Genomic DNA, 26766 nt, shown 5'->3' with positions numbered 1-26766 from the left:
TACACGCTTCCACTGGAAGGAATTTCCCTGTAAAATTCTCAATCTAGACATGAGGTCAGAGTCTGAAAACACTTACTACCAGCACAGTGCCTAGAGCCCTGAGCAATCCCAGTGGTTTCAAAGTCAGTATAGTCAGCCCTATGCCAAGGCTGGATGCTAAATTTTGACAAGTGGCAAACACCACAAAAGGATCAATAACTTCATTATCATTCATCGATTCCACTGGCACCCACACATGTATTAGGCACTTTCGACAGACAGAATTCCTCATCCCTGTGCCAAGAAGCATACAGACTGAGGTCCTGGACCTGCAATAGTGTGCACGCAAGTTGAATCCCTGCCCCGCATCAAACCCATCAAAATGAATGGGGCTCCACAGGGGCATAGGAATCCACCCACAAACATCACATGACAGGATTGGGGTCCAACACCCTGATCCTGCAACTGCTCTGAGCACGTAGACCCCTATGCCCAGGCAGAGGAGCCTACAGGATCAGGGCCAAAGTTAGCCAGCTAAGAGGATATCAAGCCAGAGAGAAGGTGGAGAAGGAAGGATATCAATAAGGCTATGAGATTAATCAGCAAGGGCTAACGCCTGGCATAACTTGGTAAAGAGTGGGGTTTACATTTTAAAGTATTTATTCTGAGTAATCAGATGTCCAAGCTGGCTAGTTTCACGTATGCATTATGGCAAAAGTGGGTCTTAACCAGGGACTTGAATGGAAAGAGTGAAGCATCTTGTGGATCAGCTGGGGAGCGGAACAGTGTTCCATGTACAGGGATGGCACAAATGGACAGATAGAGATGTTTGTGGGAAACAGGGACTAATAGGGTATTGAGGCTGGTGGAGCAGAAAGGATGGAAAATGTAAAAAAGAAAATGTTGGCTAACTGAAGTCATGGAGAGAAGAAGAAGGAATTAAGCAGATCCTTGAAGGTGAGGACAATAATGTGTTAAAAAAAATCTGAGAAAGTCTACGTTAGACAACACAGTTCATTTTTTCACGATTTCATTAAGTACAATCATCACTGTGTCAATTGCATTAAGGAAAGCCAGTAAAATGAAAGCCAGCTGGGGGTTGGAGAGATGATCTTATGCAGAAGCTCATAATTAACATCCAATTAACCCTGCACAAAATGTCACATTTTGGAATCATCATGTTACAACTTAATTTATTTGACAGAAAACACACGGGATAAATCCATGTCACATTTAAGACTAGATTAACATTTTGCATTGACTTCAACAGCAACCACCACCAAAAAAAACCCTTTTGACTGCAGCTCTGAATTTGGTTTCCTCTTACCTGAGAGAGATTCTGCAGAGAGTTGCGGATATCATGCAGGACTCTGCGCAACTGCATTTCAACAGTAGAGGGTGGGTTAATAGCATGAGGCCGATGAGGATATCCAGCATGCCTTGGAGAGTAGGGGCATCCAAAAACAGAAGTTAGTGCATTGCAGGAAGATCCTGAGATGCTTGGGATGCTATGGTTGCTCAGTGTTCTCATATGTTCACACAAAGGCCTGTCTTGCCAATCAGAAGGAACAGAGTGGAGAGAACATGTTGACTGAGATATGTGTGCTGGTATGGACAATGGGCAGCTCTGGAGTCTGCTGTGACTGGATTCATCCACCGACCTGTTCAGCCCACTCTGGGAAGTTTCTTTTTTCATGGATGAAGGGGCAATGAACAGTGTGGATTTACATGTAGGTGGACTGTCATTTGTCTCGGTCACTGATTTTTTGTCCTCATCTACCAGTTTCTCTTCCCCTTCGGGTGTATACTTGTAGGTGAAAGAAGGGGGACTGCACAAAGTCTCTTTTCCTGGAGATAACCGGACATTTACAGAAGACACAACTTTCACAGGATTCAGTAATGTAGTAGGGAGGGATTGGGACCGCCTTAGAGGATAACCTGATCCGGCAAACTGGTGCCTCTGCTTTAAGAGGAGGAGATCTTTTGACATGAGTAGAGTGCGCCCTACTCTGGACTCAGAAGTGTTGCTGGTTTTCGTCTGGGCTCTTTGCAAAGCAACATTAACCTTATCGGCAGCAGAAGAGGATGAACTGCTGCTTTCAATGGATGCCATTGATCTGAGAATATGGTGTGTTTGGTACTGAGGAAACTCGCATTCACTGCTTTTGTCCAGATCACTCTCATCACTGCCTTCCTCTAGTAATTCAGATTCCTTCTGCTGAATGGAAACCTCTTCACTTTCTGTACTGAAATCCCCTTGACCCGTATCTGATGTCTGAGTCTGCTTGCTTTTACTACGTTGGCTCTCATCAGATACATGTTCCACGATTTTCTCAACATCTCCTGTTCTGTTCTTAGAAGGTACTTCCACTTCTGTGAGGAGAAATTCCTCCTCTTCCTCAAACTTATTGAAATTCATCTGTTCTTTGTCTATTGGCGTCTTAATCTCCTCACCAAGCGACTTCACTGTTGTTTCACTGTCACAGCTGTCAGCACTGCTTCCCATGCCATGAACCTGTGAAAGGCAAAGCAGAGATGGGAGAAATGCCAAAGGAAGTGAGAGAACACTAAGAATACAACTTCTACCTTAATAAAATTCAGGCTAGCAACAGAGAAAGTCCATACTTCTGGGGGAAAATAATCCTAAGTACAGTTATTCAGTTGGAGAGAGAAATCTGGGAATCACTAATGCTGAAAGAAGTATATTGGAGGGGAAGTTAAATAGGAATATGTAATGAGATGTGACACTGAAATAGGCCAAGGCAAATACAGTAAAATACATGTTACAAAGCATGTGATCCAGGATCCTTTCTATACAACTTTATAATATTAGGTTCTTATTCAACACCGATACACTAAGGTGATAATTGTCTTGGAAATATCTAGGTATATAGAAGGGGTGGACACCAAGGAGTGAGAAGAATTATTAGATTAGTGCACTTGGTGTCACTTCGAGGTATGGGATGAAATTAAGAATGGGAAAATTTAGGCTGAACGCATATTTCATTTATTTAAAAAAAACACACACAAAATCCCAGTACTGTTACCATCAAGTTCCACATGTTACTAGCCCAGGGGTGGGCAAACTATAGCCCACTGGCCGCGTCCGGCCCATCAGATCTTTTAATCCAGCCCTCAAACTCCCACCAGGGAGCAGGGTTGGGGTTGGGGGCTTGCCCTGCTCCATGCGTGCCATGGCTCCGCACAGCTCCTGGAAGCAGTGGCATGTCTCCCTTTTGGCTCCTACACATAGGGGTAGCCGGGGGCTCCGCATGCTGCCCCCACCCCAAGTGCCAGCTCTGCAGATCCTATTGGCTGAGGTTCCTGGGGGGTGGCGCCTGCGCACAGGGTGACGTGCAGAGCCGCCTGGCCGATGCCATACCTCCGCATAGGAACCAGAGGGGGGACATGCTGCTGCTGCTTCCGGTAAGTGCTGCCAGGAGCCTGCACCCTGACCTCCTCCTGTGCCCCAACCCCCTGCCCCAGCCCTGATCCCCCTCCCGCCCTCCAAACTCCTTGGTCCCAGCCCAGAGCACCCTCCTGCACCCCAAACCCCTCATCCCCAGCCCTCACCCCCGCCACATACCCCAACACCCTGCTCCAGCCCACAGCCCCCTCCTGCACCCAGAACCCCTCATTTCTACCCACACCCCCAGCCCAGAGCCTGTGCCCCCTGCCACTCCCCAACCCCCTGCCTCAGCCTGGAGCCCCCTTCCCCAACCCCTCTGCTCCGCCCCCAGCCTCCTCCTACACCCCAAACCCCTCATCCCTGCCCCACCCCAGAGCCCACACCTCCAGCCGGAGCCCTCACCCCCTCGCACACCTCAACCCCCAATTCCGTGAGCATTCATGGCCCACTATACAATTTCCATACCCAGATGTGGCCCCACCCCTGTGCTAGTCTATGAAACTCTTTGCAATTTACCACTGTTATCCTCTCTTCCTCTCCTTCCCACTGTTCGATCATGCTCACTTGTGAGTCCTGTCTTAAATTAGATTGTAGGCTTTTCATGGCAGGATCTGTGTCTGCATATGCATTTGAACAGAGCATAGGTACAATGGGGGCTCCCAATCCTAACTGGGACCTTCGGACACTACTGTAATATAAAAAATAATAATAAAAAGGAATAGCAGGAAAAGTTTCCTGAGGGCGAGTTCTATTCGACTGTAGAATGGTTCCACTGGGGAAGTGATACCAGACAATGGGGCTTCTACATTTAAAAGCTAGATTGGACAAGACACTAGGACAAATGTGTATAGGGTACAATCAGGGGCTTGCCATGGCAGTGGCATTAGAAGATCCAGGAAGTTTTTTCCATCTCTAATTTCTATTGCTCTGTACCACCGTAAAGAGTCTATCAATTTGTTTACTCTTACTAGATCATTTATGGAGTATATCAGGCAATAATCTCCATCTCTACTTTGCCCTGAACAGAATTTTCAACCATGAGCTTCATACTCATAGGTATTAATCTCTTTGTTGCTTCTGTTAACACTGCACAACTATCACAGATAAGTTAGGAAGGCTGAAGTAGCGTAGCATGCCAAAGGAAATTAGCATGCCCAATGTTTTCCTACCGCCAATAGATGTTAATATTTTAGTGAAATACCTCATGTAAACTAATGTAACTTACAAAGTTTGCAAAGCTGTCTGTGTACTGTTATATCTTATTCATCCACAAGTCATCTCCACAATCTCAAAATTGTTGGAGGGAGAATTCCTCCAATTTCCCCTTGATAGAGGAAGTCCTTGATATAACCCTTCAAAACAACCCAAAGGAATGCAACATCTGCCTCAGAAATCTTTATTTTAGAATTTCAAGGAGTGGGAGACGTATTGGCAGCTCCATTTTTTTCAGTTTGCTCTTGTATTTCAAAGGAGCTGTTAGAGTAAGTTATTTAACAGTAGATGGCACTAATTTACCATGATTTTAGAAAACAATCTATACCCATTTTTATTCCTTGAGACTTTTTCCCCAAGTCCTCTCCCCTAGCTGCCAAGCTCTCACTTTCTTTTTATATTACCCTAACCACTCACCCAGATTTTTTCATTCAACTATGTACTTGGCTGAAATGAAACAATGAAGGCGACAGTCTAAAAATTCCATAGCACAAACCAATACTGTCTTGTTCCCCATAATTTCTTGATGTACCCATTAAAACAAGTAAAAAAGAAATCAAAATATAGTGTGTTTTTCTAATGAACACAGACAACCATCATTACTGGAGCCTATTTAGCCCACTGAGAACTTATGGTTTTATTTAGTAGAGTACATGGGACCTTAAACAGGTTTTATAACTAGTTTGAAGACCAGCACGGACCAGGGAATGATTCTACTCTTACTCTAACATAAAAGCATTGACTTCAGTCAATTTACTCTTGATTTACCCCAGTGAGGGGGAAAAATAGACATCAATATATGAAAACTGCATGATTAGCAGAAAAAACATATTGTCCTATTTATATTAATCTTTGCTCACTGGATATTATGAAAGAAGGGGAAGCAGTTTTAAAGGCTCAGTCAATGAGCAAAGGTTTACCAAAAATCAGTGAGCAGGAAATATTGAACTTAAAGCTTATATCATGGTCTCAAGTCATTCAGGTCAAATCATCCATCTAGAAGACTTTAAAAAGTCAATGCAAAGCTACAAAAGGAAACCAGACAAGTCCAGTCCTGAAATGGAAAATCTTGTCAGGATCCAGGACTGACAAACAAAACAAAAACAGTATCACAATAATCAGCTACTTCTCCAACCACAACACATCTACACAGCTAGCGGCGGCCCACAGCAGTGAGCTTCCCAGCTTGGCTCAACAGACTTGGGCTCGCACTATGGCACTAAAAATAGCTGCGGAAGACATCCCCTTCCCTAGCCTTCAGAGCCCAAGCCACAATGCCTACACAACCATTTTTAGTGAGCTCCACAAGTCCAAGTCTGCTGACCCAGGCTTGGCGGTTCACTGCCGTGGGCTGTGTAGATACACCCTCAAAGCCCTAGTCATGGGTCAGGAACTCATTGTGCTAGAATCAACGAGCAGCTTACCTGAAGCGAAAAGCAATCTGTAGACGAATCTTCAGCAAAGCCACTGCTATCAGAATGCTGACTAGCAGTTCGCAACAGATGGTCTGTAAAGGAAAACAACAAGGAGACTATAAGATGTTTGAGACAGATTTGGCAAATTTCCTGCAATAACCTTGGGAGATTTTATTTAATTAAATGTAAATATCTTTTGCGGTCCATTGTATTAAATGAATGGTTTATGTACCATTGTGGGCTGGGATTGTATTTAACCTCTCTAGGAGGGAGATGGGGTGTGAACCCTGGGAAGTGGTATAAATGTCAAAGGATACTGAACAATGTGCCAGACAAGAATGGGTTTTTGGGACAAACAGGGTCAAGTGCTTTTCTTGGGAATTTCTAGAGGGAGGTGACTGCAAATTCCCCACTGTCCTCCGGTTATACAAAAACCCAGCCTTTTGAAGCTATGCCCTGAGGAGAGGATCATTGTCTGCTGATTATGGAATTTCAAGATCAAAGGCTCAAACTGTCTAAAGGAAAGGCTAACCTATTCACGGGTGTGCTTATTCTGAGCTCAAGTGGTTATGAGCTGGTAAGCCACAGAAAAAACCCTTTGTGGAGGCTGAAAGACTAACTCCTGCCAAAGCCCCTGTTGGAGTCAGGGAGCCTGGCCCATCTAGGCATTCTGGCTTGCTGGGAATATCACAGGGTAGCCAGAGAACTGTGCAGCCTTCACACCTCAGTCAGGAGGAAGAAAGATGCGGGTCTCTGCCCGAGAGAGGTGATGGCTGAGGAGCCAGAAGCCTAGAGCTGGTGTCCTTGCTGGACCACAGAGAAGGGAACTGTTTGTATAAGTTTATATACAGAGACTTTTAAATCAAAGCACATTAACTCTATGCTATGCTGAGATACCAAGACAACAGATGCCTTTGAAAGCTGGAAGCAGAATGGTCCCGGTTCCAAATCATGCATCACAAAAAGCAAGATTTGGGGGCAACATGTGGGGTTTTTTGGGCCGGGGGTTGCTTTTAATCATGAGGGAGTACAAAAGACTCTCTCAAAATGTCCTGCTTGGGGAATGCCCTGGGATACTGGCCATCTTTTACATTTGTCTTACCTGTGTTTGAGGGTGCAGAGAGAAAAATGCATTATGCTGCTGCTAACCCCTTACTTCCTCCAAGGTTTGCTCCCCAAAGCTGAGCCAGTGGCCACTCAGATACACATGCAGTCAGTGCTCCAGTGGTTTGCTGCACTTCCCCCCTCCCACCCAACAGCTGCAGCAGATGGCAGGTATATTCCTTCCTCCAGTGAGGGGGGAAGAGGGACACCACATGAGACCACTAGCCTCTACCAGCCTATCTCCCAGTCTAGACCAGACTGCAGGGAGCTGAGGACAATAAGTAGTCATAACTTCACATTACAGCATGGCTCAGAAAAGGACACACACACACACTAGGCCTTTGCAAGTGGTTGTCAGGCCTCCGGAAAAAAACAGAGACATTAGATTTTGTTTTTATATACAGACAGGTTCAGAGTGCACATGCAAAATGAAGTCTGAGAAAATGCCCCTGAAAAACATGACAATCAGAAGATCAGTCTAAGCACAAAGGGCAAGATCCTCATTCCTGTTCCCTTGCCTCATCCCCATTTCCTCTGCTCTAGGTAAGAGGGCTGGAATACCATAAAGGGGGTTCTAAAAGCCCTGGTTCCACCCATGCACCCTGGTGCAGGAACTCCAAAGGCAACCATAAGGCTGCCAGTCAAGGATACCTTCACAAGTCCTAGCATTTGAGAAGTTTTGGGGGCAGATGCTGACCGCAGGCTTGCAGCATGAGATACTACAGAGATTTCAGGTAGCAACAGTGCCCAGTGGGCATTCTGAAGAGATCACTGTAACTTAGACAGGCCCATAGGCCTCTTCCACCCTTGGAGAAACCCAGGATGTGCAAGCATGCCTTAATGCTACTATAGCCCCTACCCTGTCCCATGGGCTGAGAGTTGAGTACCGTGCCTCTTAGGGTATGTCTACACAGCAATAAAACACCTTTGGCTGGCCTGGGTCAGCTGCCTCAGGTTTGCGGGACTTGGGCTGCGTAAATATTTGTGCGTGAACTCTCGGACCCCATGAGGGGCTGGATCCCAGAGCCTGGGCTCCAGCCCAAGCCCAAACATCTACACCGCAATTTTTAACCCCACAGTCCAAGCCCAAGCCAGCTGACCTGAGCCAGCCACGATCATCCCATGAGTCTTTTATTCCAGCATAGATGAACCCTTAGAGGTAGAGAACAGAATCTCACCCCGTGACTTCAACCATTTGACTGCCATCACAGAACAAATCCCAGTTTAAAACAACACATTATGAAAGCAGCTTCTAAACTGCTAGATGCCCAAACAAGCACAATATTTTATACTAATTTTAACAAAAATTTTACTAATGCAAAAATAAATAGCTAAACACAACAGCACGTGCACAGAAGTGCCATTTACTAGAAAACAGGCAAAATGCCCTTTTAACTTTTGCATCAAATGTTTCACGCAGTTCCCTACAACATCTGCACAACCCAAAGGCACTCCCTGTTAACTTGGTAACAACCGTACCCAGGAATGATGAACTGCTTTCCACCTCAGGACAGAAAACCCAACCCAACTTCCAAAGACAACAGAAAAGCTCTCAGTTGACTTTGTTTAGAATTGGATTGGGCTCTTTTTGAGTCCAGGATACAGTTAATACTTTCTTTTAAAGTTCCCTCAAGTTACCATCTAATTACACTTTTTTAAAGCTATAAAAGACACAATACAAAATCTGTCTTTTATTGTTGCATGGAATCACGCTATCTAATCTTAAAATGTAAGATTACAATGAAGTCTTCCTGGTTCAGATAAGGCGTATACAAAGAGGGGAGTAGTAACTTATAACTGCAAGTTTTGCAGCGGACAGCCATTGTACATTTCACAATAACACTTCTATAGTACAGAACTTTATACACCTATGAAGTCATGCTTCCTAAGATGTAGACATATATAATACATATATAGTAAAAACTTTTTGCAGGACCAAACAGCAGTATCACTAATCGACATATTTTCCCCAAAACATTCAGTAAGGAATGAATGCTCCTGCATTCTTCTATCTGTAAAACAGTGTTCAAGAGATGCTAAAACATAATTACACATGCTAGTTAGCTAACAATAACTATTATTCATTATTGCCTACAGGAGAAAATATACTGAAGTGAAGAAAATGTTAATCAAATCAGACTTCATATGCAAATGAAGCATCCTAATTGACTATAGTCAAGATAGTTAAATCCAAAGCAGACTACAAAGAGTTACAAAGGGATCTCACAAAACTGGGTGACTGGGCAACAAAATGGCAGATGAAATACAATGTCAATAAATGCAAAGCAATGCACATTGGAAAACATAATCCCAACTATACGGATAAAATGATGGGGTCGAAATTAGCTATGACCACTCAAGAAGATCTTGGAGTCAATGTGGATAGTTCTCTGAAAACATCCATGCAATGTGCAGCAGTAGGCAAAAAAGTTAACAATGTTGGGAATCATTACGAAAGGCATAGATAAGAAAGAAAATATCATATTGCCTCTATATAAATCCATGGTATGCCCACATCTTGAATACTGCATGCAGTTCTGTTCGCCCCATATCAAAAAAGATATAATGGAATTGGAAAAGGTTCAGAAAAGGGCAACAAAAATTATTAGGGGTATTGAACAACTTCCATATGAGGAGAGATTAATAAAACTGGGACCTTTCAGCTTGGAAAAGAGATGACTAAGCGGGGGATATGATGGAGGTCTATAAAATCATGACTGGTGTGGAGAAAGTAAATAAGGAAGTGTTATTTACTCCTTCTCGTAACACAAGAACTAGGGGTCACCAAATCAAATTAATAGGCAGCAGGTTTAAAACAAACTAAAGGAAGTATTTCTTCACACAATGCACAGTTAACCTGTGGAACTCTTTGCCAGGGGATGTTGTGAAGGCCAAGACTAACAGGGTGCAAAAATTAACTAGATACATTCATGGAGGATAGGTCCATCAATGGCTATTAGCCAGGATGGGGAGGGGGTGCGAAACCATGCTCTGAAGTTTCCCTAGCCTCTGTTTGCCAGAAGCTGGGAATGGGCGACAGGGGATGATTGATGATTACCGGCTTTGTTTATTCCCTCTGAAGCACCTGGCATTGGCCACTGTCAGGAGACAGGATTCTGAGCTAGATGGACCATTGGTCTGACCCAGTATGGCCGTTCTTATGTTCTTATAAAGCTGTTTATGAACTTCAGAGCTATTGTGCATTGATTCCTAATATTTCAGATAAAAACATTCACCAATGTGTATACTGGTTTCTTGTTTCATGAAGTTTTATTGCCTCTCGAGAATATTTACTTCTCATGACAATAAATCTTTATGACCCTCAAAGCCTAATTCTGCTTACTAGAGAGGCACATTGCTAAAGCTAGTTAGTAATTTAAATCACTTTCTGTTGTGTCACATTTTTGCATCTGCCTCAACATCCCTCAGCAACTACTTCTTTGGGGTGAGGGGGGGACACCTCTTTCCACATTTCACCTGTGCTGACAATTTCACAGGTGTATTTAATTTTGGGAGGACATTTTGAGGTTAATCAGGCAAGGCATTTTTAATAGACAGGATAACTTTTATCCAAGTGTGAATCAATACTCCTACCTTACACCAACACACCACACCTTATCTATATTCCCTTTATGTACCAAAAACACCCATCTGCCATACTGTGTATGCAGTAAAGATATTAAGAAAGAGTGCTGTTGATATTCCTTTATTATTGGAGTTGCATTATTTTGGCTCTGGTCCATAATAGAAATATTATCAGCTACTATGCTGAGCTATGCAGATATACAATAGTACCCTCCTCACAACTGCATATGGGTTTTGGATACAGATTCAGAGACTCTCCTCCCTTTCCACCATTTTGGAGCACATATTTGGCTCATACAGGTTAGACAAAGGTGCAAAGGACACACTGAGCTAGATAGCTTATGGATAAAATGGCACAGACCCCAGGCAACAGTGAGTTTTCCTGGAAGAGGGACAATCGTACAAGGTGCCTGCAACCCACATCCCACAATCAGACTGCAGGTGTCCAACTCAGCCCCCCAAAAAGGGCAGTGCTGGCTTACGAAGGGCATGCCTGGATGTGGAAAATGTGCACTGCCTCTGTTATAAAGCTTAATTTAAAGCTACTTTCCATCACAGAACACCAGGGAGCATGGCAGTTCACCCGGTGTTCAGTGACCTCTGGGTTCAGTGGCCTCCCATACATTTAGATTGGTGTAATTTGTACCAGCCAGAGGCAGTCAGTCAAGCTCATTGCATCTCCACTGTTTGCACTGTACCATAAAAACATCATCTCGTCAGAAAGTCTGACAAGGACCTCTTCCCCAGAAGATTGCAAGAGGCCATAAGGGGATTATGAAAGGGAAACTGGGAAGAGCAGCTGCCAACCAAGATGAACAGATAAAGTGGAACAGTTAACACAAGTGCCAACTAAACTAGGAAAGGAATGAATGCATCCTCCCTGTGCTGCATGGCTGGTGTGATACTAAAAAACAAAACCAATTAAACAATTAAAATATTCAAAATATGCCAGTGAAATTTATGCATTCCAAAACATTTAGGCCGACAAATCTCTGAAGAAAAGAGAATACAGGAGTCCCTGATTTATAAGCATGTCTGCATTTGATGGGTGCATGGCACGGTAATTAACAAACAGTGGAATAACTAACTACGCTCTACTTTACCCTACTTGGTTCTCAACCAACTAGGATTCTCATCATTCCAACAGTCCAGTCAACTAAAGGCAGCTTACCTAAACATCAGAATAGTGTTTCTGCTATCATCTGCCTGAGTTTGTGCTTCTGGTAGAGAAAAGAGGAAGAAGTGCACTGAATCTGTTCATTAATATCTAGCAATATTTGGGTTATTTGCTGTAATGCTTTGCATTATGGATACTAATGAACCCAAATGCAATAAGCTTTTATATCAATATTCCAGATTTGGGTGGGAGGTACCTAGTTATGGGGACCTAAGAGTACTCTCACCTCAGTACAGGGCTGGCCTTACCACGAGGCGAACTGAGGCGACCGCTTCAGGTGCCAGACTGTAAGGGGGAGGAGGGGGCGCCACTAGGACCCAGAGTGTAGAAAATTGTGTCTGTTGCTGGTGCATATGTATTCTCTGTGCTCTAGATGCACAGAGATGGTGGAGTGCTGTGCTGGAGGAAGGAGGGCACAAGAAACATAACAGGCAGGCAGGAGAAAAGGTGAGAGGGAATAACAGAAAGCAGCAGGAGCTGCAGGGAGAGAGAGGAGGAGGAGCCTCTTATGTACCTCTCTAGCACCCCCAGGAGCCTGGATTGATTAATACCAGCTTCTCAGGGAGCTTCCTGTTTCCTGCTGTTTCCCTGAACCCACTTGAAGAGGACAAGCAGTCAACTGAGTAGGAGCCAGTTAGGCCCTTAAGATGCTGATATCTTCCCTCACTCAGGCCCTGCTACCAGTCTGCTTATTTGTCCCCTTCAATTGTGTGGTGAGAGCCACTATAGCTGGCACAGAACAGCAGTCATGAGTGAAAGAAGAAAACCCCCCTCTGGGGCAGCATTCAGAAAAAGCAAGCAAGCAAAGGAAGCTTTTCTATCTAAGTAGGAAGGAGCTCTCCTGAGATACACAGACACAAATGTTCATGGTAAGCCTTCCGGCCCCAGTGAGGATGTGAGTGGTGAGGAGATGCCTGATCTTCCAGTTAGTCAGAGTGCAGGTGACCTGGCAGCTACTACAGCAGAAAAGTGTAGATCAGAGAAGAGTGTGGAGGAGGTGCAAGAAACAGCTGGTGCAGAGTTTAGTTCCTTAAGCCTAGATCAGTGGTTCTCAAACTAGGGCTGCCGCTTGTTCAGGCAAAGCCCCTGAAGAGCCAGGCATGTTTGTTTACCCGCTCCCAGCGGCTGCGGTTTGCCACTCCAGGCCAAAGGGAGCTGCAGGAAGCTGCACGGCCAAGGGACGTACTGGCCACTGCTTCCTGCAGCCCCCATTGGCCTGGAGCAGCGAACCACGGCCACTAGGAGCTGCGATCGGCTGAACCTGTGGACGCAGCATTTAAACAAACCGGCCCGGCCTGCCAGGGGCTTTCCCTGAACAAGCAGCAGCCTTAGTTTGAGAACCACTGGTCTAGATGATCCAGGACTGTGGACCCACTTGAGCACTAGCCTGAGGGACTTCCTTGTACTGCATGGGCCACAGCAAGTGGAAAACTTCATGTTCCCCAAAAGACAATGAAAATAGAAGTTTCCATCCAACACATTACTGTCATGAAAGTCCCAATGGTGACAAAGTGGAGAGGCCATGGCTTATGTACTCAAAAACCCAGAATGCTGCATACTGTTTTAGTTGCAAACTCTTCCAGTCAAATGTTCCAGCCACATTGGGTTCTACAGGAACAAAGGACTGGAAAAATCTGACTAGAAATCTGGCATGCCATGAGGCAGCAAATCACCAGAGAGCATTCCATAGGTGGAAAGAGCTTGAGATGAGACTAAGGTTAAAGGCCACCATAGATTATCAGCATCAAGAGAAGACTGCATCAGAGTCTCTTTACTGGCAAAATGTTCTGAAAAGGCTCATTGCCATTGTGAGAATGTTTGCTACCCAAAACCTAGCACTGCATGGCACTTCAGATCAGCTGTATGTTCCAAACAATGAAAACTTCCTTAAAATTGTGGAGCTGATGGCTGAGTTTGATGCTGTACTCCAGGAGCATCTAAGAAGAGTCACCACCCAAGAAATGTACACACACCACTACCTTGGAAAAACAATTCAAAATGAGATCATACAGTTACTGGTAACAAAAGTAAAACAGAAGATTGTGGCAGATCTGAAGTCAGCAAGATATTACTCTGTTATTCTGGACTGCACACCGGACATCAGCTATACGAACAAATGACTTTAATGGTGCATTTTGTAACAACAGAACCTAGTGAAAATGTCCCTGCAATGGTGACTGTCAGAGGGCATTTTCTAGAATTTATTGACATTGATGATACTACAGGAGCTGGTAATAGGGGAATTGTGATAGTGGACATGGGAGGTCAGGGCTACGATAATGGTGCCAACATGAGAGGAAAGAACAGAGGAGTGCAGACACGGATCTGAGATTTAAATCCTCGAGCTTTTTTTGTCCCATGCAGTTCTCATTCACTGAACTTGGTGGTCAGTGATGCAGCATCAACTTCTAGTGAGGCTGCTGAATTTTTTAATGCAATTCAAAGCATCTATGTATTTTTCTCTGCATCAACTCATCGATGGCAAATTTTGACGCAACATCTGGGAACATCCTCTCTGACACTGAAACCACTGAGTGCCACACGATGGGAAAGTTGAGTGGAGGCGATAAAGCCTATCAAACACCAAATTGGGAAGATAGATGATGCCATAGTTGCCATTATTGAGGATAATACTAAGACAGGAACTGTTCGTGGCCCAGACTGTGGACTTTCAGAAAGCAGTTCAAATCTTTGCAACAAAGGCCGCACGGAAAGCACCACTTTGATTATTCAAACAGATAAAAATGTCAGTGTTTACTATGCAGATAAGAAAAGTTACATTTGCTGTTCAGGCGTTTGAAAGTTAAGTGTTACTTAACATTTTTGAACAAGGCATTTTAAGTTGTTAGTTCTCCTTTATTGGGGTAGGTAGCAGAGCAGTACCATGAGAGGAGTAGAACAGGAAGAAGGTAGAATTGAGACTTTTCAAAGTTTTGGCCCAAGTGAGGGGCATGGGGGCATCATTTGAGCTCCCTGCCTCAGGTGCCAAAATGTTGTGGGCTGGTCCTGCCTCAGTGCCTCCTTTTTCCTACTTGGTACTCTGCTGACTCTGCCTGGGAGAGGAGCTCAGATCACTGTCTGCAACCAAACATGCACTAAACCGTGACAGCAGGAGACACTGCTATAATAAGCCCTGACAAGTCTTCCCTCAAGAAAAGTGAAGGGGCATTACAGCACCTGGAGGGCATGAGTGTGAACTCCCCCAAATATCTGGCTAATTTCAGGCCTCTCTTTCTGTAGATATGTACAGAGATATGTACGTGTGTGTACACTCCCACCCGCCCTACCTGGAGCAGTGAATATCAACTGGAATTAACGGTGGTATTGCCCTTAAATGTGTACTACTAGTCCATTACTATGGCCTTCATTTTCAGGAGTGACTCCTGATTTTGCCTGCCAAACTTGAGACATCTTGAAGGGGTCTGATTTTTGGCAGTTGGCTGCTCAACTTCTGAAAGTCAGGCACTCCTAAGGAACCACAGGCTGGGTATTCAAAAATCACTAGACACTGAAAACATAGTGCTATGTCTTTTACACCCCAGATGTACAGCCTGTATTTGTGAAGCTCTATTCAGAAGGTGCCAGAAAGAAGTCGCTGTTGCATAAATGCAAGTCATCGTTAAATGAAGAACTTTGTTTTCAGCTAACAAAAGCTTCCTTCCATCTAACTTTGTAATAACTTTTTATACTGGACATTTAGCAGCACTTTACGTTTACAGCACAAAGCAACTGAAGCTCTTCATTTCTCTCTACAGTCTCCCTACAAAAACCCCACAAGCAAAACATAGCTACATTTGAGTTATGTAATAACAAATGCCAGTTCTGAGCATACTGGCTAAACTAGTTCACTGCCATTTACAAGACATGACTTAAAAAGTACAGCAAGCTGGTCTTACCATATTAAGGGATACTTAGCATTCTCAATGCAGTGTTTGACAAACTACAACACTAATAACAAAACAATACAATACAATACAACACAACACAATAGCACTCAGGATAGTTAAGTCCCAGGCAGACTGTGAAGAGCTACAAAAGGATCTCTCAAAACTGGGTGAATGGGCAACAAAATGGCAGACGAAATTAAATGCTGATAAATGCAAAGTAGTGCAAATTGGAAAACATCCCAACTATACATATAAAATGATGGGGTCTAAATTAGCTGTTACCACTCAAGAGAGAGATCTTGGAGTCATTGTGGATAGTTCTCCGAAAACATCCACTCAGTGTGCAGCAGCCGTCAAAAAAGCAAACACAATGTTGGGAATCATTAAGAAAGGGATAGATAATAAAACAGAAAATATCATATTGCCTCTACATAAATCCAGGGTACGCCCACATCTTGAATTCTGTATGCAGATGTGATTGCCACATCTCTAAAAAGATATATTGGAATTGGAAAAGGTTCAGAAAAGGGCAACAAAAATTATTAGGGGTATGGAATGGTTGTCATATGAGAAGAGATTAATAAGACTGAGACTTTTCAGCTTGAAAAAGAGAAGACTAAGGGGGAATATGATAGAGGTCTATAAAATCATGACTGATGTAGAGAAAGTAAATAAGGAAGTGTTATTTACTCCTTCTCATAACACAAGAACTAGGGGTCACCAAATCAAATTAATAGGCAGCAGGTTTAAAACAAACAAAAGGAAGTATTTTTTCACACAACGCACAGTCAACCTGTGGAACTCCTTGCCAGAAGATGTTGTGAAGGCCAAGACTATAACAGGGTTCAAAAAAGAACTAGATAAATTCATGGAGGATAGGTCCATCAGTGGCTATTAGCCGGGGGCAGGGGGGGAAGGGGATAGTGTCCCTAGCCTCTGTTTGCCAGAAGCAGGGAATGGGCAACAAGGAATGGATCACCTGATGATTACTTGTTCTGTTCATTCCCTCTGGGGCACCTGGCATTGGCCACTGTCGGAAGACAGGATACTGGGCTAGATGGACCTTAGGTCTGACCCAGTATGGCTGTTCTCATGTTTTTATGTTCTTAATAATTTGCAAGCCACTTTAAAAAATAAGCTTGCCCTTTATAATAAAAAACAGTAATTTAAAAATGAAAAATGTGTGCTAATGAGTGACACTGGCTGCTGTAGAATTCAGCATTGCTTAGGCATGTTTTAGTAATCTTCAGCCTATTTCAATGGAGAGAAAAATAACCACCAATTTTTAGTTTAAATATTGTACATTTTACTGCAGACCCTCTTAAAAATGCCTTGCAAAGTACAATAAACAAGTCAGAGAAAGCTGCCACAGTCCTCCTTTTAGAAGTACAATGTCATTATAAGTATCTTCTCCTTTTATATCCCATAAATTCATAACATTCTGTTCTGAACAGCACCACTCTGGTATATAGAGAGAAATATCCTTCCAAAAACAGACACAGGCCTGCGTCTGTGAAGAGTACATGTGAAATATGTATTTCTGGTTTGGGTGCTTATGTACAATAGAACCATACAACTGAAACAGGTTAGTGTGTGTTAAAATACTTAACAGCAAATACGTTGTAACAAAGAACTAGGGTTTCCACTCAGAGCTGAACTGAGCTAAGGGATCCCTAGCAAGGCTACAACTCTTGTTCGGAGACAGTGGCCAAGATTTTTTCCAACGCAACTAGTAGTTTTTGGTGCCTCTATATTTATTGAGCACTTGCCCTCTGAAATCAGACCCCTTGTCTCAATTTGAGCACCCAAAAATCACTAGTCACCTAAAATGCTTCTCTTCTTGGAGCTTCACTAAATTGGTATGGCCTTGTAAGACTCTTAAACTAAGAAACTAATGTTTGTGAATAGTCTCAACTTTTATGTTTAAAGTGACAGTTTTGCTAACATTATAATAGAGAAGACAAATAGAACTAACCCAACAATCAATAAAAGGTAAATATTTAACAAAACAGGGAAGTAGATGATAATGACACAAAGTCTGCTGAGGTTTGGCAGTTATTTTGTGTCCTATGTGAAATAAATATTTGCGCTCAGACTACTTTCTAGCAGATAGTAGCTGTCCCCATCACAATTAGCACCCTTCTTGGTAGATTCAGCCAATAACATGCACAGGCGTGGAAAATTCACTATTCTTTCACTTCTATGCAGGTGTTCCCATGTACTGCTGTTGCCAATTATACCAGTTCTGTGGCTATACAGAAGTTTTCCATTGCCAGGGCTCTCTGGCACCTTTCATGAGCACCAATATGCAGGGCTTTGGGAACATTTTTTTTTTCCTGAGGTGGGTGGAGGTCTATATAACACACCTTTAGTTAGAAATAGAAGACTTTGTTTTGGGTGGAAAAAGTGCAGCTACCCAAGGCTTTGAACTTCCTTCAATGTCAGTGAAGGCCTGACAAACAGGAAACCTTTTAAAAAAATCAGATCTTTACCATACAAACCACATAGAACTTTTTACCTGGGGACTTTTTACCTGGGGACAAATATCAAACGTACCTAAAGACAGGTATACCATACATGTGTACAATCCTGAGGAAAAAGAAATCAAGATGGGGATGCTGTGAAAGAGGTTGGTTACTGACAGAACTTGTCACCTTCTCTCTTCCTGTCCTACCTTTCACAACAGAGGAGTAGTCAATGCAACTGTACATGTATTCTGGGAAATACTGCAGTATCTATACAGGAAACCATCCTTATTAGGCAGTTTTCAATCTTCAGAGTTCACTTCAAGGTATCCTCAAACATACCGAATGCACGTCTACGGCTCTTGTTAGAAGACCACCTCATTTTATAAAATTTAAATTTGTTAATCTCTTAAATTGTTGCTTTAAACAGATTTCTGTCTCTTTAGTTTTTGCTGGGGCGTGATCAGGTGTCCATGTACACATTCCCTAAAAGAACCATTCACTTAATACACTAGGGTCTAGTCTTTCATTAGTTACACATGCAACAGCTAAAGATTAACTTCATTTGCCAGCTTTGCATGAGAAGCAATAACAATGACAAAATGAATTTAAACCTCTGCCTTGCCCCTCTCCCTGCCCAAAATATAAAAGAACGTCATTCAAGATGAAAGCGTGCAACAAATGTGCTACATAAACTCCCTGAACTGGGTTGCTACCTGAAGAACTAGGATTTCCACCTAGTGCATTTATATTGGCCCTTTGTGTAGCCAAAATGCAGCTGTAGCATAGCAAATAGTAAAAAACTGGATATACCATACAATTTAGGTTTAAAATAATATAATTTTAGTTTAAATGGGAATCTTAAATTACAAGATCTGGATAGGAAAAAAACCTACAACCTCAATTATCATTTCAGTTTCGCTATGCCATCAGTGGTACAAAAGTCATAACATTAATTGAGGTTATAGAGCTGCCTCATCTCCTGTAATTTAGGGTGCCACTTTGCAATTACCTTCTGTGATTGTAAACGTAATTGAAAAGCAGCTCCCCCCTTTTTTGGGGGGGTGGGGAGAGGATTACTACTTAATTAGTTTTAAATCCCAGAGTTAGCACTTCAAAATTCAGAGACACTCTTAGGATTGCTGGCTCCGAGGACTGGAAGTCTACTCACCTCTTCTTGATTTGTTCAAGTGTAACTGGTAAGAAGTTGGAACATGTGGTGCTTCTCCCTCTGTGCTTTGAATCTAGAGGAGAGGAGATTTGTATATTTAGTTATACCAGTGGAACGTGTTCCTGCACCTCACGTTGTGTACAGTTTCAGGCAATCTTTTTTTATCCACCAGGTCTGCAGTGACAGGTAGAAACAGTTATTCTAATGCATCTTATCTTGCAAATTAAAATAATTCTCAATGTAGCATTAAAGATAACTGTAAAAGAATACCGATCCCTGCAACAATGCCTCCAGTTTTGCAAAATAATGCTTCTGCCTCACCTTACATTAATTACCATAAACACTAAGTCACCATCTTGTGACAATATTCTGTTAATATTGAGAATCTTATTACTCATTGACATAAGACTAAAATAGTAATGTAATTCTATCTTTACCATGGTACATTGCTCTTTCCATTCACATTATTTCATACCCATTGGGAAATACAGTTATTTTTAGCCCCTTGCATGAATAAGAAGCATGATGTGTGAATAAAATACATTTAGTGTAGTGAAACTAGTGGCCATCTTGAAGTAAACACACTCCCTAGTGTCATCTTGCAAGGTGTTGAGTATTTCACTGCAACATGAGTTTAATTAGGAGGAGCTCAACTCCTGCTGGGATTGCATCCATACTTAGCTACATTATTATTTGTAGAAATGCTTCTTGTGTTTCCCAGTACATAAAATGGAAGATAGCATGTTGTAAGCCATGAAGATTCCAAATGGGAAACTTCAAATTACATACCATGGAAAATTAATCCTACTGCTTAGTCCTTTTGCAAAACAGTAAAACTTATTGTTAAATAAACAGTTCTCAGATGACCGTTCAAACAATGAAAAGAATATGTTTAAAATCTCAACAGAAAGGCCTTTGTTTGGTTTGAAAGCCCTAATACATTTTCTTTTTTGTATGCAACAAAAGATCCATTAGTTCGCATGCAAGGCTAGACTGTAAAAATAAAAACCCACAGTAATGTACTAGTCTAACTAAATTCAAAATTAACAAGGAGAGAAACTTCCAACTGCATCTGTAGCTAGATTCAGCTAAATATACACACACACACATATCTATAACACCGATATTTCACACAAAAATTGGTATTTTACTCATTTTTGAAACGCGTTTGTCAAAAGCAAAAAATATATTTACACTGACATGATCTTTGCTGCAAGAATAAAGCTTAATGCTAAATACATTTTCTTAATTACAGGAGATTCAGGAAGTACTCAGTCTACGGGTCTGCCCTTGACTTCAGCAGGGAAAAGACACCAGCTCCTACTGACTTCAAATGGGATTAAACTCTACATTAAGAATAGCATCATATTGGTTCTTCCTGACTGTGTAGACTGTCTCAAGAGGTAAAACAATCATCTTCTCGAAATACATGCTACTGAAAAAGAAGTTCCGGCTATAACTGCGTAATATGAAAATCGACATAACATATTTAAAATTACCACACAAACTATTCCACAAAAGATTAGAGTAAAGCAGCGATTTCAAAGGAACTCATCCTTGAGAGAAATTTTCAAATCCTCTAGTTGTCCTTAAATAAAGAATTGGGATTGCATTCTCCTGTTATAATCAATTCCTCAAAGAACAACTTTCCTCTATTTGTTAATTAAGTTGGTTGGCTAGAATCCATGACCACATCACTAAGACAATTTATGGCTGTCTAAATTACATCCAGCTGCAATGTCAAGAGGAAAAAAAAATCTTAGAATGAAAAATATAATAATATGATCACAGAAGCTACTATATATTCTTCTGTAACTAAAATAGTTACATTTTAATGTATTCAACCTATAATCTCTGCTATCACTGTTGCACCATGTTGGAGTAACCATGACGGAAATAAGAGTGCCACGAAGAGAAAACAATTTTTTTGAAGAGCATTTGATTGCTTTATAGTTTCACAGATTACTTTAACTCATGATATTCCACATTGAAATATTTATATTATATTTTACTAGGGGGAAAAAGTCAGTCACTGAAGTGTCTTTTTAAATAAAGAGATCTTTGTTCACACTTGACCTGAGTTCACCCACTTCTCAACTTTCTCAGTTTGACACGGAGACTTAAGATGTTAAGTACTGATAAAATTGCCTTGTTTCTGTTTTCTATTAAAATCAGAGCATGTGTTATGAAACTCCAATGTATTAAAATGGAAACTTCCAGTCTCAAAAGGACATCTTAAAAGGAACATGGAGATTTTGCAAAACACGAAGTGAAAAACTGCTCTTTGCTTATTATAGCGTTTAAAATGACACAATACAAATTAAATAAGCAGGAGCAGTTTGAGCTTTACTTATGAGAAAACAGAAACTGATAAAATTATATCAAAGATAAAATGTGCTTAGGGGGAAAAAAAAGATTCTAAAACACTCTGTCAAAGATCTTAAGATCTGAAGGCTGCTGAGCATCTTCAATGCAGCAGGGGACCTAAAATGCTTTATTCAGCTCACAAAGTGACTTCTTGACTGAGGACTGCAGGTCCAAGTCCTGTGCGTTTAATATTTTTGCTCAGCAAAATCTTAGGCCACTTTAACCCCAATGTAAGCAAGTGCAACTCCATTTGCTTTAACCTGAGCAATGCCATTACTAAAATTTAGATATGAAGTGTTTTAAAGAGTGCCTTGTAGGAAAAAATGAATGCAACACAACTTGCACAATGGCTGATGTTTTCATCTGCTGGAAAGGCAGTTTGTAAAATTCCAGTTTGTATAAGACCACGAGAATGAGATACAAGAAAAGCTATTTCTTCAAAACTCATTGGGCTCAATTAGCTCACAATCAGCCACCAGTTATTAATTATCAGTAACTGGTCATTTGTATTATCTTTCTTGGCAGCTTTGGCAATGAGAAGTGATTCACTGAAGTTGAGCTCAGCAATCCTTTCGAACAGTCTAACCTCTATGGGAGAGAACATCCAGAAAGGTCTGAGTGAGGGGCACTGCAGTAATGCATGTAAGGCGTGGCTGCTGTTTACAGCACCAATCATAACCAACCTCACTCTTACTCATCTCTTGGTTTTATCCACCTGTTATCTCTCATTTTATACTTCGATTAGGTATAATCTGTACTTAGATAATAACTTCTTTGTGGCAGGGACTTTTTGTTGCATGTGCCCCTAGCACAGTAGAAGCCAAAATCTAGCATCATAGGCCCCGATTCCACCCCCTCAAAGGAAGAGTAAGACTATTTCAACACAATTCCTGGTATTTTGCAAAATACAGCTACTTGTTTAAGACAAGTTACATAGCAGGAAATAAATATTTTAAATTAAATTGGTTTCCTTTTTTAAAAAATTGAGAAAAGTCAGTCTTACAGGCCCTTTGATTGCACTGGTCTTCCAGGAAGGACACCTTGGTTCTCTTCCCCTTTCTTTGTTTCTGATGGCTAGGCTCTGCCTTTCAGCTGCCAATCTCCTTTTCATCTTAAATGCCTTTCACCTCCTGACCTTGGCTGAGCTACTGGATCAGAGTTGTGTTTGCAATCCAAGTGTGCTGCCTCGCAACACAAGCCCATAACTCCTTCCAATCTCTTCAGCCAATATTGAAAGGTCGAGACAGACCTTAGTGAATCTAATTGGCTAACTGAAGAGAGGTTGCTTGAGGGAAATCCTGCTCTGACAAACTCCCACACTGGCTAGCTTTACAGCGACAGCCTTCCTAATGGAGCTGACCAACTAAGCATTAGAAAGCATGGGAAGAGCTTCCTTTATAGATTTGTCATCTTTCTTAATGTGTAGGAATACATTCCAAACAAAGCTTAGGAAAGAGTGGGTGAAGAGTTATTTTCATTGCTTCTAATATTGTTTATTGTTCATTGTACCCTCTTTAAAATGCAGGAAAATAGAATTAAAACTACCAAATAACGTTCAGTTTTACTGAAGAAAAATAAGAATCCCTCCTGGGGATTAGAAAGCAGTTGAAATGTATATACTCTTATTGTATAAACAAAAACTCACCACAACTCCAACCTACATTGTACTTCATCATGCTAAAACAGCTGTGTTTATGCACGGATAGCACTGCAAACTATATCAACTAGAGCTGCACAAACTCATCAGTTTTGGGTTGCAGAGGTTTCAGCAGTCTCTTTTTCAGTTTTGGGTCATGTTTTCCTTTGAGTCCAACTCAAAGGAAAATTCAGTGGAAGACGCCAAGTTTTGTGTCATTTCAACCTATCCTCCTATATTGGCCCAGAATTGCAAAAGAAAAAAAAAATCTCAGATTTGTGAATACAATCTGATCATCATGTGTATAACAAAACCTAACAACGGTCAAGTTTTCCTTGGTTGTGTTAGAAAAGCTTCATGCTTTTCCAGTGCCAACATTGCAGCAGACATAGAATTAGTTAAATCCTGCTTGAAAAGAAGACACGCAATCCTTGTTATCTGCTGTTTGTGTTTTTCAATCAAGATGGTGGGAGATTTTGTTTTTAAAAAAAAAGTCACAAAGAGATTACATTTAAATTCTGAAGGATTTTTATCATCACTGGAAATGACAACTTAAAATAGGTCAAATTTGGAGACTAAACTCTCACAAAACATCGGTTAATCCATAGAAGAGTGATTTTCAACCTGTGGTGCGCAGACCCCTGGGGGACCACAGACTATGTCTAACATTTCCAAAAGAGTCTGCTCTGCATCTCTATTCAAAATTGTTAGGGGTCTGCAAATGAAAAAAGGTTGAGAACCACTGAGTTAGATGACCTTATGGGATTCTGCAACCTCTAATTACTGTGAGCAGTTCTCACTTTCCAAAATGTAAAAAAAAAATCATTTCACTAACATAGAAGTGAAATGTTTTATCATCTGTTAAGATGTAAGCTAATGATCCTAACTCTCCTAGAACAAGTGATATCACTAACACTCAGCAAAGCAGGGAGCTAGGTTGCTTACACTACTAGTAGAGCCAAGGATGTCATCGGTTGCTGTAGAGCAAACTCAGAACCACTAACTCAAATAACAGCAGGCAAATAAATGGAGGAACTAGGCTAAAACCAGGCCTGCTGTAAGTCAGTCTAGTTTCATTGACATCAATGAAGCTATGTCATTTTATACCAGCTGAGGTTTTTACCCTACTGTTTCAGACCATTTTTCTAACCTCTGTATTCTGTTGAAGGGTATAATCTCTAACAATTTTTAGGGTTTTTTTAATATCGATTTCAGTTCAGATTTAAACTGATACTACTAGTCAATTATAAGTGGTTACTAAATAGAGAGAAAATTAGATTTTTTTTAAATGAAGTTAGCCTTTTTAAAAGAAAAACAGTAATTAAAATGATAGAGGAAAAACTAGAAGCTTAATAAAAATACCCACAAAAACACTTCATGCAAAATCAGTTTAAAAGAATATATTTTCCTGGCATGGAGCTGCACATCAAACAACTTTCTATTTTACCAGCCTTTTGGGTTTGTTTGGTTTAAGGACTGTCTTGTCTCAATGTTTCCTGTGGCAGTGTAGGGAACAACAAAGGCTATGTCAACTCGGTGCAAAATAAGGTCATTTCTTTCCACCTACCTCTTCCATCTCAAAGGAGTCCTTCTGCGGTAGCTTTAGAATAGTTATGGATGGAGATGCTATGGGAGCACAAGGTTCTTTATCTGGAGTTGATGTAGGTGGATTTTGCAGCTCAGTGCTATTTTCAAGCTCATTATTCGTAGATATATTAGCATCGCTACTGAGATTGGAGGAGTCCACAATACCAGATTCTTCAGACAATCTATTCTGGTGACTTGGTGAGTCATTCTTTTGCTCATCTGTATGAGGCACATTATCATCCTGAGTTCCTTGTTTGTCACTAATTCCAGCAGAAAGAGTAGTGTCATTAAGTATGTCTATGATATTGGACTGATTACTAGATATCTCCTCTTTTACTGTAGCCAAAGATGGAGAATCTTTCTTTTTTAAGTGTTTTGGTAATTTTGATTCATTTTTTACATCATTTTCTTCAGTCTCTTGGCCAGGTAGCATTTTCTCTTTTTCAACAGCTGGGGGAGTTGTGCAGCTGCTACTTTCTCCTGCCTGCTGTGGTATACACAAACTGAGTTTTGATAGGGTCTTCATTAAACGACTTGCCGTATTGCTTCGATTTAAAGGAGCAGGGTTGGAGGTCTCTTTGTTGGAAGACACTGAATTCATGCTGCCAATTTTCTGCAAAGGAGTCCCAGAAACTTGGGAATATAAGGAAGAAAAAGCATTGGCCACAGTAGTAAGCACTTCAATCTGACGAAAACGACCTGAAGCACAAGAACAAAGCACAAGTTAAATTTTTAAGAGAACAATTGATGATATTGTGTCTAATATTTGTACAGTCTAGCTAAGAATGTCTTAGGACTTGCAACTAATTCTTTTCTCTGGAATGAGTAAACAAAACCACCACAACTTACAGTGCACAGGTAAAGCCAGATTTCTGAACCCCAAATCTCTCTCTCCCTTGTCTAAAATTAACATCAAAATTCACTATGGATGTCGTGAACCCTCATCTTTATGGTCATCCATTTTAATTCAGGTCTATGTTCTGAGACTTTTGTAAAAGTGAGATCACCTGTCCTTATATATGATTTCAAGAGTATATTAGCAACATGTTAGGAATGTATTGTAATACACACTTATATCGAGGCTGATGTCTAAGGTCAAAATTTAAAAAACGTATAGATAATATTTTATTTATGTAGAAGCTTAGCCTCAATACCTACAATTTAGAGTCTTGGGGTATAAAGAGGTACTGATTCTTTGTATGACGCAGTATGTAAATACTAGTTTAAGAACATTAAGAGTTACCTAGAAACATAGGCTATCTTCATGATATTTTAAAAGGGCAACCCCGACATGCCTCTTTCTGAAATTATCAAGGGCTCTCAAGAGCAGTTTATAATGCTGCCTAGTACTGAAAACCACAAGTGATCCCTTGACCCTTAACAACTGGAAGTTTGTAAGAGCACTCTACAACTTCAGAAACAGAAAGGTAAGGAGAGCCCTTATAGATACATTCAGTACAGAAACACAAGTAAACTAAACTTGTGAGTACTGACAACACTTAGTCAGCTTTTCCCACTCCAAGTACTGCTGTAATGGAATGCCTCAATTTCTCTATTTCCCCCCGCTCCTCCTCTTTCAATACTATTTTGATGCTCTGCACACCAATGGTGAAGTTCTCAGAAGGCTCAGCTTTGGCCTAACTGTGCTTCCAGTGAAGTCAACAGGAGTTTTGTCACATAGGAACAGAATTAGGTCAACACTTGAGCGCTTTTTAAAATCTCACCCTAAGAGTCTACAGGATAAGAAAAGGCTCTGGAGTGTTTTTGTTGTA

The 26766-nt window shown here is 41.4% G+C and overlaps 1 protein-coding gene across 4 annotated transcripts in view; it reads right to left on the bottom strand.

Annotated features, from left to right (window-relative positions):
* Positions 1-26766, bottom strand: part of ITPRID2 (ITPR interacting domain containing 2) — a 59930-nt gene that overhangs the window by 17786 nt on the left and 15378 nt on the right. For all 4 annotated transcript variants that reach the window (XM_045032437.1, XM_045032438.1, XM_045032439.1 and 1 more), the window contains exons 9-12: positions 24975-25693; positions 19405-19477; positions 6025-6107; positions 1307-2494 (exon numbers count right to left, since the gene is read on the bottom strand). In XM_045032437.1, the coding sequence (XP_044888372.1) occupies positions 1307-2494; positions 6025-6107; positions 19405-19477; positions 24975-25693 (2063 nt within the window). The remainder of the gene's footprint in view (positions 1-1306; positions 2495-6024; positions 6108-19404; positions 19478-24974; positions 25694-26766) is intronic.

Source organism: Mauremys mutica, chromosome 10 (genome assembly GCF_020497125.1).
Source record: "Mauremys mutica isolate MM-2020 ecotype Southern chromosome 10, ASM2049712v1, whole genome shotgun sequence".
Taxonomy (NCBI): Eukaryota; Metazoa; Chordata; order Testudines; family Geoemydidae; genus Mauremys; species Mauremys mutica.
Note: the sequence above shows the minus strand (reverse complement) of the source record. Positions and strands in the feature narration are given on the sequence as shown.